General features: G+C 38.9%; 1 protein-coding gene across 2 annotated transcripts in view; it reads left to right on the top strand.

Annotated features, from left to right (window-relative positions):
- Positions 1-6,166: 6,166 nt before the first annotated feature.
- MYRIP (myosin VIIA and Rab interacting protein) overlaps positions 6,167-14,408 on the top strand; it is a 188,382-nt gene continuing 180,140 nt past the window's right edge. For both annotated transcript variants that reach the window (XM_065753347.1, XM_065753348.1), the window contains exon 1: positions 6,167-6,276. In XM_065753347.1, the coding sequence (XP_065609419.1) occupies positions 6,167-6,276 (110 nt within the window). The remainder of the gene's footprint in view (positions 6,277-14,408) is intronic.

A 14,408-nucleotide genomic window follows, 5' to 3' on the forward strand; every position in this document is an offset into this window, starting at 1 on the left:
AGGTTGAATGCAGTCTTATGATGCATTTTTACTTTTTTTATGTTGTTCATTTACTTGCTAATCTGTAAAATGCAGTAATTTGCAGTGGGTTTTCCTGTTAGTGGGTTTTCCTGTTAGTGGTTTAAATTAGCAGTGATTCACTGTATTAAATTTGTTTTCACATCTGGCGCTACTAGACAAGACAGCCTTAGTGTGGCAACTTTTGTTGGAAGCATTTTCTTACTTCTAAAAATTCAAATTTCTGCTTCTGTGTTCTTCTCCCACAGAGAAGTTCTTAGATCAAATGCAGGGGTATTCAGACGAGTGATATTTAGTAAGAAGGGTGAAGGGTGCCAGTTAATACACCATATGGTGTGGAGGCAAAATCCTTTTTATTGTGTAGAGTATTATAAGCATGCCTGTGGTATGTTTATATACTGGTGGGTGTAGATAACAGTCAAACAATACATTTAACTGTTTTATGGGAACTGCTGAGTCACAACCTGAACCACTGAAGAATGAGCACCTGAAGGAAAGATCTGGTCAGCCCTTGGAGCACAGGTGAAGGGGATTCACCTGTGTGACCCAAAGGGGTGGACTCAGGCTCTATTCCTCTTAGACCTCATATAAGGGCTGTCTACCACTGAGGAAGGATGTCTTGTTAGAGATCCCTCCTTTGTGGAATTCCTTCCCTGTGATCCTAGATCTTAGGAGATGGGTGAGCACTCATTTTCCTTCTTTTGTAATGTATCCTTGTTGGTGTTGGTCTCTTTGCTTTTACAACCTTTACAACTGCTTACTGTTGTGGCTTGTGTTGCTTGATCACTGTATGGCTTTCAAGTTGTGATGAGATTCTTAATAAATTATCGTAATCATTTTTCCTCTTTAGTAAAATACAAAATTAAATTCCTGTGCAGTTGTGAAACATGTAGTGCTTCCAGATTGCTTGAGATTTTCCAAAGACTTCACTTTTTCTGTCAGTGTTTCCTTCTGCAGGTTAAGGATGCAAGTTAGTTGGATGAGAGGTGTTACTGCTGTCTTGTAGGATAGTGTTGCTTTGGCATGTTGGCCTTGGGAGATTTACCTCAGTGGATCTAAGTTTTCTTGGCTACTTTGTTGAATTTTATCTGTGGTATGCTCCTATGTACCTACTCTTTCAAATAGTGATTACTGTGGGGGTTGTTTTTGTCCCACGATGCTCGTGTGATGTTGGACCTTCTCTACCACCCGGGTTTTTTCAGACTTTACAGAAAATGGGGAGATCTTGACTTAATCTCTCACGTGCTTTTCCTCATGTGTGAATTTTGTATTTCTTTCTGCAGAGGTGGAATACAAGGCAGAAGATGCTTCTGTTTAACCTTGTCAAAACAGATAGATAGTCTGCCGCTGGGTAGGAGAGAAATACTTGATCCTTCCTGGGCTCAGCTGAGCTTCAGCCTTATTCTAAGTGTTCCCATCTTTTCTGTCTGACTTTACAATGAGATGTGAGCTGCCATGGATCCTTTGAAGGAACAGAGGAGGAGCTGCTGTTTCTTCCATCTCCTTGTGGGCTTCCAGCTCACTGTAGGGCTGCTGATGTTTGGAGCTGGGGTTGATGGGTGCACTGGGGAGGAGGCTGAGGTCTGTGCAGCCCAGCTGGGCAAATCATGGAATGACAGAATGGCTTAGGTTGGAGGAGGAGGTCTTAGAGATCATCCATTTCTGAGCCTCTGCTGTGGGCAGGACTCCTCTGGGAAACCCATTCAAGTGCCTTACTGCCCTCTAAGTAAAGAGGTTCTTCCTGACATCTAACCTAAATCTTTCCTCTTTTGGTTTAAATATGTTTCTCCTTGTCCTGTTGCTGTCAGACCGTGTAAAATGTCAGTCCCTCTTCTGCATGTAAACTACTTTCAAGTACTGGACAGCAACAGTGAGGTCTCCCTGTTCCTATGTGCTGCTTGTCTGGGTTTTGGTGGCAAAGGAAGGGAAGCCCTGCTGGAAGCTCACTGCTCTTTGTTCATTTCTTTCATGGCCCAGCTCCATATTCTGGTTTCTCTCTGACCCATGATGACCCATGAGCCTGAGGCTCATTGACAACCCATCACAGTAATGAGTTGCACTTTGTACTTTGGATGGAAGGCACGTGGAAGAGGCAAATCATCCACGGTACAATCACATCTCGGCACATTACTGCTCTAGTTTTGTCTTCCTTGCCAAGCTGTCTTCCTCACTCTGGGAGAAGTAATCATCAGTCTCTCACAGTCAGAATGCTGTCAGACTGATCGTCTCCTTCATAATGCAGTTGCTGCTGACTAAAGAAAATAGAACACAGTTTGCCTAAATTCAACATAAACAGTAGGAGATGAGATTGAAGTAAAATGAGAGTATACAGGAACTATAAGACCGACTGTAATGAAACACATACTAGGAGTTTGTGCCAAGAGACCTGTGATCTTTAGGGTAAGGCCAAGTTCTGGATCAGCCTTTCCTTTAGGAGTTTGCTGTTGACAGTGCGAAGGTTGTTCTGGTCAATGAATTTGACTTTTACGGCACATTTTGAATTCCCATTAAGGCTTATGCTTGTGTATCAGCTGTAGGCTTTGTACATGGGAATAAAATGATCATAATCTAATGGAGACACAGAATGGTTGAGATTGGAAGGGACCTCTAAAGGTCATTCGGTCCAACCCGAATGCTTAAGCAGGGATTTATGAAGGATGGCTTTTATATTTTTTTAAATGTGGCATACTTTTTTTTTTTTTCTATTGATTTGTCAAAGATAAGTGACTGAGTTGAAGTTATCCATTGTAATTTTTAGTCTTTGTCCTGTAAAAACAACACTTCTTGGTATTTAAATTAGTTTATACTTTTTAGAAACAGTTTAATATGCTGTGTTCTGCTTCTTGCTTTCAGGTGAGAAATACCATTCTTTAAAATAAGATTTTTAGTGGAGCGTTCTTCTTTTAAAAGCATACTGAAGCTACTTAAACTACTCTAAGACAAGGAAGGAAGGAGAATATGAAATTAGCATTTATTTACTAACTAAGTTGATGTTCAGAAGCACAGTGTTAACCTCTGACCTTGAAGATTTACAGTTTCCTTCATTAGAGCGTGTTCCATCGCCCTTCTAGGCAAAGTACACATAGTTAAAGTGATAAAATAAAGGGAGAATGCTTCTTCCAGGAGGGAACTGAATAAATATCTTCTCAAAACTGCAGCTTCACCCCACCCTCAGTGCAGCAAATCTAACATTGCTCAGAAACCTGCAGCTCTTCACTTTTCTAACCAAATCTAACCCAAGATGACTGTGAGTCTGAGAGGAAGATAGTTTTCTGCTTTGGTTATAGACCAGTAAATATGTGCAATAAATCTCAGTTAAAATTGGTTTGGGCACAGAGAGTAACAAGCTCTTTCATGGTGTTTTGTTCTATGTCTGACTGAAGATATGACACACCAGGTGTAATTCCTCATGTCAGGGGCAGCTGGACCATGATTAATTTTTCACTGGGAGAAGTAGTTTTGTATTTCCCTTGAGTTTATTTTTCCTCTAATTATTTTGGGAAATAACTTTTCTTCCCTGAAAAGGAAAATGAATATCCTCAGTTCTGCTTACTGCAGCATGTAGACATTACATTGAAGTTCTAAAAAGAAAAAAATAAATAAATTCTGACCATGACAAATTATAATATTTCATTTTAGATTTCACAGTGTACTAGTTGTAGTGGAAATTACTTTGGACAGTGACGTTCTTTTCATGATTTATTTTGAATAAGTTCTGTTTTGCTTTGCCATCTTGAGATGATCCTCTTTACACTTGGGGCTTCAAGATACTTCAGATATTATCTATTGTGTGACATTTACATTGAAAAAAACAATGTGATGTGGTTATTTCTTGGGGACATTCATTAAACAAAACTTTATTTATTTAAACATGGAAAACAGTGAAGGAGTTCTGCAGTGGAGAAAGGACTTGTCTTCTACCTTGTATGTGTTAAAAGAACAAAGTCTTCACTGATAAAGTTAGATAAAGGATTTCTTATGGTGCTAGAAGACTTCTGCAAAAGCTGATGCCCAGCTGTAATTGCAAGACATTGAGCAGGATTACTTTGGTCCTAATATGTGTTACATGAGTGTGCTGGCACTAGGACTCATGAGTTTATTGGTGACAGAACCAAGTATATAATTACTAGCGATTTTTTTTTTTTTTCTCAGCGTTCAACCTGGAAAATGCTGGAAATGGTGAAGTAGCTGTGCAGGGTGGAAAAGCTCTAGTGTCAAGTACAGTGCCTGTGAAACTGTGGGATTGTGTGATGCCACAATGGAAGCTTGTGCCTAAACGAAAAGACACACACAGAACATTTTTCTCCACAGTGATAAGATGCTGGTGGGATCTCTTCTAGATGTGCATTCTGTAGGCCCACAACACATCTCTCCTTCAGACTGAGCAGTCGTAATGCTCTGGCCTTTCCTTGCATGAAGGATGCTCCAAGCCTTCATCATCTCTTATAGCCCTAGCCATTAACAATTTGCCCAGTACATCCTTGACTGGCTTCTACTGGGGGACCGGGAGTGGATGCAGCACTTCAGGTACAGTCTTCCTAGTGACGGTTTCTTCACTTCAGCATCAAACTCTGATAGATATCAGAATTGTACGGTTTTGTGATGGAGCTCTGTGTCAAGCACAGGATCTCTTCAAAGTGGTACTTAACCCAAACTTTAGTTTTTTCTTTTTTTCCTCCCATTCTCATGCAATGCTAATCTTCTGCTGAGGCTGCAAGTCCAAGCAGCTTAGGTTTCATGTGAGTGACTGGGAAATGTGCTGCTCAGCCTCATTTCTTGTGTTGATGCTCTTGTCTGCTCTAAAATGCAGAAATGTTACTGTCAGTTCTTGAGAAGCATTTCAATTGATGTATTGTTTTTCCTTATTTTGTGTGTTTTTATTTTTGAACTGTTAAATTTATTTTTATGTTATTTATATGGAAGTTTTAGTTAGATTTAGACCAGGCTGTAAGTAGTATTAAGATTAGTGTATTATTGATACAGTACCCATTCAGTGTATTGTAAGCTTGAGCTTTCCTGTTACAATGTGTTAAGTTGGTGAGAAAAAGTTTTCTAGGAAATTACATTATTCACTAATGTCTCTGAGAGGCTAAATTTTGCATTCAGTTTGGTATTTAGTAAAGAAATATTAGGAATGAGGGCAGATAGCCTTGTGTAAGTTATTTCAGCTAAGGCTAGAAGGTATTTTAGGCTGATAAACTACTTTAACGTCTTTTTTGTTTTCCCCCATGCTACTCTTCCTCTAGAGAATTTGCCATTGTATATTTGCAACATGCTTAATCTGGATCTACTGAAAAAAGACATTTAAGCACTGTTTATAAATATTTATATACTCCTATGATACTCCCAGATCAAGGGTGATTTAGCAGAGTGTAGAAAAATGATTTCCTGAGGGAAAGCAAAACAAAACAGAACCCAAGTTCCTTAGAGGTTAATAGGATATTGGAATGCAGACAGTAAGTTCCCTATGTTTTGGTTTTCATGGTTTTATTTACATACAGTATCTGGTGACTCTAAAAGTAAATAGACATGAGATGCGTTCTTTGCCAGTCCACAGGAGGTAGAGGGGCTTCCTGTGTAGCCCAGGATTTAGGAGTAAATTTCCCCCTTCAAATGTATGCTCTCAATGCCCTCCATTGCCTATCTCAGGAAGGGGAAGTAGTGATGTTGTGGTGGTACTGACTTCTAAATCTTCCTATTGCTCTGGGAAATGCACTTGAAATGTTTAAAAAAAAAAAAGTGAGCATCTACATCTTAAAATAATTCCTGATGCTTACTTACTAGTTGCTACTACATTTGTGGTCATTATAAAAATAAATAAATGTTCTTGGTTCGTGCATAATCTCAGAAGTTGCATTTTGCAGTCTGCTAGCATAAAATCTTAAATTTCTAGTTGTAACTTCATTTTAGTCATTTTAATGCATTACTTATGGAGGACAACATTGCAGTCTTCCCTCAATGTTTAATATTCTGCATTTGTTCTTAAAACAGTATTTATGGCAGCAATTTTCTCTTTGTTGAAGAGATGTGATTTCAGCTCATAGGGAAAAATACCAGTTCTCTCAATTTATTTTACTTTTTTTTTATTTTTACTGTTTCTGATTTCAGGTGTTCCTCATAGTTGTTCATATCCAGGACAGAGTATACAATGGGCAGAAAACTGGATCTTTCTGGCTTGACTGATGAAGAAGCAGAGCATGTACTTCAGGTGGTTCAGCGAGATTTCAGCCTTCGTAAGAAGGAAGAAGAAAGGTTGAGGTAAGATTAGAGAAACTATGGAAAATATTGGTATTTTTTGATCATTACAAGCTGGTTTGGGGGAAGCTGAAGAACAGTGATGCTTTGGCTTGTTGTGAAGATACGCCTTGAATAATTGGGCTGATATCAGATGTCTGCTGTTTGACCCCTAGTGTGTTGCTATGTAGTTGTTAAGGATGTAACTTCTGTTGAAACAAAAGAACTTAATTGTGCTTTATCTAATGACTGTTTGACTGCCAGAAATAGCAATGTTAAGCTACTACAGCAGTATTTACCTGGGAAGTTGTTGAACCAATCAGTGAGCAATAACTCGGAGCAGTCCATGTGCTATCAAATTTCAACCAAGTTGGTTGCCTCGTAAAACTCATACTCTTTGTCCAGAGTGGGAATGGTGCAACTTTGTCCTCAAGGATGCCTGACCACTGGGGGACCAGAGACTCCCCAGACAAAGCTCACACAGACCAAGACAACACACTCCACCCCTTCTTCCTCATGAATACATGCAACTCCTGTTTCAAAAGAAAGGAGGAGTAGAGATGGCCATTTCTCTGCGATTTTGTGTTATTCTGTGTTTAATAATTACTCCTTCACAGAGTTAGAAAACATCTCAGTTCTTCCATGTGGATCCAGTTATTGCACAGTAATTTGTTGGTGTGTTTAGTTTGTCCAGGCCTAATCCACTGGAATAGTGTTTTAATCTCTATTTCTATATGTCTAAGTAGTGGTTAACCTGAACATCACCATCAACTTCTGTTAATGTTAAGAAAATTGTTTTCTGTAGTTAAGTTCTGTATCTTCATTCAGATACATTGTCTGCATGCAGATATCTGAAGATAAAGAATCTCTACCCATCTCTTTTCTCAGAATGAACAGTGGCACACTATCCATTGTATTGAGAAGCTTTGTGTTTAGATTACTGGGGGGGGGGGAAAGGATTGCAAGCAGAAACAGCCTAGGATAAAGCAAATGAGACTTGTTGCAAGGTAGCTTTTTCAGCCCAGAAGCTTCTATATGTGACAAGGAAGACTACTGGCAGAGGCATGAATTAATAGATGCATTACTTTTCTTGTAGCTTCAGTAATATTTCCTTGAATTCTTTTGTTTTTGTTTTTGTTTTTAATACTTCATTCGAACGCTTTTTTTTCCCACCCAGGGTAGTCTGAAGTCCCTATCTGTAGTTGGCATATGCACATTCCCTTACACTACTACTCTCACAGATACATTTCTTTATCATTTGGCACCAAGCTGAAGTCAGCAGAGCAGAAATGCACCTAGTTTTATATTTATGTGCAGTGGGGAGCTGAGTGGAGTCCTTTCTTTGTCACAGATTTTCTGTTACTATTTTCTGAAACTATTTGGAACATCAGGAACAAGGAAGACTTGCAGCACAGGCCTCATTCGTTTTTGGCATGCAGTGCAAGTTCTTGCATGGGTCGTACTTGAGAGCTTGCTGCAGGGGAGAAAAAAAAGACTAGATGAGGATGGTACACAGAAGCGTTTTTTTTTTTAATCTTTTTTGACATAGGTTGTTTTTGGTAACCCTTCAAAACAAAGCCAAGACAGGTTATAAAGGGACCCAAAGGAGTGTGAATAAAGGGGCTTTCTCTGGTCCATTTATGTGGCTGGATTTATTTTACCAGATAAGCACACCACAGCTAGCAAGTTCCGGGCATCTTGCCTATTCTGTACAGCAAGGGGAAGATAATGCAAGGTGCTCACAGAAAACTGATCAGAAAGGTTGTGCTCTGCTAGCCTGAGATGAAGACTTTGTTAAAGTATTACAAGAACTGAAGTTTGTCTTAGGTCCTGTTGGAAGTTCTTAAGGTAGTGAAGTGGGAACTGTTTCAGAGCTAAATATACCAATGTTTTATACAGCGTTGCAGTTGTTTGCATGTTAAATTAGCTTTACATAATTCTGTAAACAAAATGACACAACGAATGTGTGGAGAAAGTTCTATATTTTTGTCTGGATAGTTTCAAATTGAATGTGTGACCTTCTTAAACCACAGATTACATTTCAGCTGCTGGCAAAATTTGACTTCGTGCATCTTTTGAGAAGGGTTGTAATGCTACCACCAGTGTAAGGCTGTGTTTTGGGGGAATCAAAGGCCCTTCTTGAATTATTATCTTTTTTATATACTTAAGAGTAACACTTATGTGCACGTTATTCTCAGTAATATAGTTTTGTCGTTGTTTATATGGGTGCTATGTAAATACTCAAGTGAGATGTAACACATCTAAGAATCCATATTGATCATCTGCATATTTTTTTGCTGCAAAGCTCTGTTGAATCTCTCTGCAGCGAGGAATTTTAGCAGCAGTTCTCCAATTTATATCTTTCTCCCCGCTTTGTGTTGGTGTTATCAGACAGGCTCTTGTATGTTTTGTGAAAAATGGGTTGGGTAAAAACAGTAAGATAACAATAAGATAACTGCATATAAGTAGCTAGTGATTAGTGTGGTTGATTTGTCATGCCTTGCTGTTTCCTATCAGTGCTGTTTCCTTTTTTTGCTATGGCTCTATCTGATATCAGATTAATAATATTTACTGTTCTTCGTTGCCTGTTCACCCCTAATCTTTCTGTTTTGATTGTGTTGGTTCTGTTCTTTGGCGGTAGTGTTACATTTTTATTTACTCCAGTGTTGGTATAATCATTCAGAGTCATTGAGGCTAAAATTACAGCAGTCTTGGTTTTCTGTGAACCAGTTGACACATGCCAACCAGGAAGGTCTGGCATAAATAGGAATATGAATAGTTTGAGTTGCTTGGCAAGTACTCTCAGCATTGGACTGTGATGGTACAGACTTATGTACTTTACCTCTATTATACAAGCTGTGCAGGCTGTCTGATGGCCACTGTGATATTAGTTACTGGAGTCTCCTTTTAGAGTAAACTTGCTGGATACACTACTGGTATGTCTTCTTGTGGGCAGTCTGTTTTTTAGTCTTTAATTTCGGAGTTTGTGTTCCTGCATTGTGTCAGTTAAGGGGAAGACTGTACTGTTTTGAAGTTTGAACTCCTAATGTATTGTTCTTTGTAATTTCTGAGTCATATCTGTATCTGAGTCAGTCTACTGTAATAGAAACAGTAGAGGAGAGCTTACAGGAGTTTATAAGGCAGTGTTTATTTGTGAGATAGGCCTCTTCACACAAACAAATGTGTAAAAGACATTGCCTTCTTCGCTTTTAGAAGGCTGTGGCCTAAGCCACAAAAGTTGTCCTCCTATAACTACTGGCCAGCAAACGTTCCTATCTCTGTACTGAATGCTGAATAAGTCATGAGTGATGGTGGTAGTCTTGTGGTAAGCCTTGGAAAATTGCATTGGACTGGCTTGAAAAATGCTTCTGTAGTGGTGGAGAGCATGGTTTTGTCTTATTTAATCACTGCTTATTAAAATGTATTTATGAGGAAAAATTACTGACCTTCTGGTACCACATGGATGTCATCACAAGGTGTTGTTCACTTAATTTACTTCCGTGGGGTAACTGGAACAGCATTAGGGAAGTGTTGCAAGTTGTCTGTCACCCACAGGCCGAGCACGTCTGCGTGGCTTGCCTGATTGTGTACTTCTTAGCTAGTTGGTGAAGTTTAGCTTTGCTGTCTTCATTTATGCAGGTGTATTTTCAGTTGTGGTAAAGATGAACTTCACTGATTCATGATCAAATTTCCAGCATTGGTTGGTCTGCTTTTTTGTTGAAAATACTAATGTATGTGCTCACCAGAGGGCCTCCTACACTCTGATTGTTGCTATTTTCTCATTTCCAGAAGTTTCATGAAGAATTAGAATAGAGCCTGGGGTAGAACAAGATGAAGCATTTTAAATTGAGTTGTTTTTTACCTTTCTTCCTTCTGTTCCTTTCACGCTGCAGCTCGTTGGAGCACAATTAGCCTTGTGAAGAGGCTTCATAAGAAACAAATTCTCTTATCTGACCATACTGAGAAACCAGTCGGAATTCTGTTTCTTGTGAGACTACAGTAGGCTTAGGTATATGCACTGTATGTGTCATGGGTCTTGTAATGGATAAAATATTAAACTCCTTGCATTCTCTGTTAATAGAAATGTTGTCTGAATGAGTCATGTCAAACTGGCAAAATACCAAGCAGACATTTGGGTAGCTATCTGTTGATTCTGCTTATCAGTTCATCTTCCTCCTTCCTGTGGCAGATGTTTTATTCAGGTATTTGAGACAAAATAAAGCTGTCCTCCTTCCCTCTTCTCCTCCAGTCCAAACAAAGCCATTCTGAAGCAGTTTTCCTGGTGAGGGAGATTGGTTTTCTCTATGGGCTCCAGAGTTCTAGCGGGTGAACTTGTGATCAATACCTTGTTCAAAGCACTTTCCTAAGGTCAATCTGCCTGCCCTTTCTTCCTGAACAACCTGGGGAGAGCCCGAGGAGGGCTTCTGTCCATTGCTTTGATATCTTGTAGCAGGTAGGCAGAGTTCTGGTTCCTGTGCTTGCTCATTAACCCTTGGAAGGCTCTGGAGAGGGTGTAATATACCACTTAATATCTGTTTCTGCTCATTGACTCTGAGAGCAAGGCTGCTCATGGTGTGAAGAAAAGTGGTTAGCACTTATTTATGAGCTGTCCTAACATGTGCATTGTCTTCTCTGTGGTTTAAGAAAAAAAAGAGCTTGGAGTAACTTACTCATCTGAGGAAGGATGTTTGCTATTCCTGAGTTAACACAGCTGTATACTTCTCCAATGCAATACTGTGCTGAGATGTCATAAGCTTAGTACTCATCTGTCTAAATTATTGCGTACAGTGAATCGTTAATCAGAATTGTAGCTGCAACTTAATGTTATTTCTTGTGACTGCTTTTGCTTTTAAGGTATTTAATGGGGTAGCACTACTTTAAGGATTCTTCAGTAAAGCTGTCTTATTCTTGTTTCTAGATTATCGCCAATTTTACTGTTTAATGTTTCAAGGTGAAAAGAAACCTATTTCTTAGCTGATGTAGACTGTCAGAGTCGGGTTGTCAGTTTCATCTGTTACTGGTTACATTGTACTGTTATTTGTAGCCTTCTCTAAACAGTGATGCTTTATATTTTAAAAGAAGTCCTTCAACAGTATTCTTGGTTCAGGTTAAGTTACTCAGCTAGTGACCTGGATGAATTTGGTATAAAAGCCAAATAGCTAATGCTTACTTTTACTGCAAAATCAGTAAAGGTGCACTTTAAAATGCATTTAGAAACTGTTGCTTGTCACTAATTTCCAGAAACGTTGATCTGAGTATGCTGTTTGCTGTCAAATAAGTGCTGTGCCTGAAGTTATGTGATGCAACACAGCTATTCACGCCCAGTGCTGCAGTGTTTGTATTTGTTGTACAGGAGTCTGTATCTGTTCTTTCTGAGGTTTGCCCCAAACACTCTCACTGACTCTTCACGGTCCTGCTGCAGTGGTGGCTTCTCTTTGAGAAGCCTATGTTTATAAAGAAGTGCGAAAAGGAAAAAAGTCTAGTGAGTCTTAGAGAAATTTGTATTGTCTGTGTTGAACTGGAGTGGTCTGTGGGCATGCATTTAATAAAGAAGGCACTGTGAGGTTGCTGAGATGTAAAATTTATAGCAAGCTTTTTCTGGTAATTTGGTCTTCATCATAGGTTATGATGAGTTAAATTAACGGCCATAGTTTCACTAAAAGGAGTGTGCACATTTAGTGATAATGAATAGCTATAATGTAAAATCAATATTTAATCTCAGATATCTTCTGTATGGGGAGGCTGTGCTGTTAAACGTGACTTGTAGGAGAAATATCTCACCTGAGTAGCCCTGCAGTGATGCGCTCTTGAGTATGGATTCCTGTCTGTACAGGAATCAGTGTGAAAATAGTTACTGAAAACACTAAATATTTTGTGTGCTCTGCATGGGAAGTGTTTCAGCTTTTTTTTTTGTTGTTTTTCCTGAAGAAAGTAGTAGATACTAGTCCAGTAGTAGATACTAGTCCTGTTGTATATGTTAATATTAATTCATTGGAGATCTCTTTATTAGAGTTACTTGTAGAATTAATTTTGGGAATGACATCTAAAATCATCTAGTCCAACAGTCCACCTACCACCAGTATTACGTACTTAACCATGTCCCTCAGTACCAGGTCCACAAGTTCCTTGAACACCTCCTGCTGTGACTCCACCACCTCCCTGAGCAGCCTCTTTCAGTACCTGACCACTCTTTTGGAGAAGGTGGGAGTTTTTAATATCCAACCTGAGTGCTAGTTCATGGGGGAGGTGTACAAATGCTTGAGAGTTGATACAGAGAATTCCCTGAGGAAAGAGGTGGTTGAGGAATTCTCAGTCTTTGTGTTAAAGGTTTTAAGGATGGTCTGTTTCAGTCTATCTGAATGCCATCCATTTCTGGAACCTGATTTGGAAATGAGAATGAGTATTATGGACCTCTCAAGATTGGTCTCCCATTGCCCCCTGAATTCAGAGCTGTTGATCCAGGTAACCTCTGAGGAATTTGGGCAAACAGCATGATGAGTCTTGAGATCTTCTGCCGTGTGTCTATCATCTTTTTATCTCTCTACTAAACCAAAATGCAAGTGTGTGAACCAAAACCAGTAGTTTTCTAGTCTCATTTAGTAACATGTCATAGACTTGTCCTTGGGCACATCAATCCATTTGTGGATTTCTCTGAAGCTGTATGGCTTCTTATCTTAAACACTTGCCTTTGGTTTTCACTAAAATCAGACATAACGCCTGATGTTCTAAAGTTTATCAATTTGGAAATGACCTTTCATTTAAAGAAAGTTGTAACTTATTTTTCCCCCTGGAAATTGAGTTTGTTTCAGAAACACATATCATGAAAATTTAGAAGTATGCGTTTATGAAACCTTAATATCTACGGAAGCCAAAGTCTTCCTTTCTGGAAGGAACTGAAACTTGTCAAAATGTGCATAGCAAACAAATGAGCAGAGTGTAGAAGAAGGTAACACTGTATTGGAAGAAGCAAAAATGAGTGATATGTGTCACTGTTCACTGTGCTGAACCTTAGGAATGGTGTCACAGGATCTGCCTCAAGGTACTGGATCAGCAGCAGTGAAAGTGAATTTTAACAAACTAATGAGTTTTTATTCGACTAACTCTTTATCCTTCAAGCTTTTTGAAACTTCTGCTACATGCAGCTAATTACTAAAAGCTGTGCCAGAAGAGCAAGCTTCAGCTTAAATAGGATACCAGTTCTTAAAAATGTATCCTGAGTCTAGTAACCCAGGTTATGAGAAATTCACAGAAAGATAGCTGCTTTGGAAGTTAAGGTTTAATAAAACTTATGCAGATTCTTCAGCATTCTACTACATTCCAAAATTAACTGGTAGAAATTGTGATCTGCTTTCTTTCCAGAAACGCTGCAGCATTTGTCTAAAGGTAAGTTCAATTTTTAGTGTTTGTGAGCATGTTCATTTTGTGAGTTCAAAGGACTGCCAGATGACTTTAGGAAAAAAAAAAACAAAAAACAGTTGTCCAGAGTAAGGGGTATGTTGGAGAAAGCTCAGCATTTTTCTTCCTAAGTGAAACTGCTCAATATTTTGAGCTAAATGAAAACGGGATTTACATGTGTGGGAGAACTACAAAGATGTCAAAACACTTCGTTAACACTTTCAAAATATTGTTTCAGAAATGTCTTTGAACATGCTTTCTGACTGTAGGTACATTTGTTGGTTGTACATACAGAATAAAATGGGTTGGCTTTTGTTACCTTCATGAAAATAATTTTAGTAATATAAACTAATGTGTATGTCTTTTGCATTTGTAATATTTTAAACAAGCAAACATCAGCTGCCGCCTCAACAGACAACGGTACAACAAATAATATACCACAAGTCACTGTCATAATGTGTCGTACCTGAGTATACGATTCTACCTTACCATGACTGTGGGGTAACTGTAATTTACCCTTGAGGGGTGAGGTAAGGAGCTTCACATTTACTTTAGAGTAGTAGTACGCATATGGGCAGTTATTACAGAGTAATACTTCTCATTATATTTGAAGGTGGGGTAACTTGTTAAGTTACTGGTGCCCACAACTTGAAGCCTGTTTATATTTGACTCTGTGTCTGAAGTTAGAGCAAGTCTTTGAGCTTTACCCCAGATAAGGCTGTGTAGCAGCCTTTTCCTTTATTTTTGATTGGAGTGAATTC

Source organism: Cyrtonyx montezumae, unplaced genomic scaffold, assembly GCF_038088225.1.
Source record: "Cyrtonyx montezumae isolate F1298 unplaced genomic scaffold, pur_monq_1.0 scaffold_8, whole genome shotgun sequence".
Classification (NCBI taxonomy): Eukaryota; Metazoa; Chordata; class Aves; order Galliformes; family Odontophoridae; genus Cyrtonyx; species Cyrtonyx montezumae.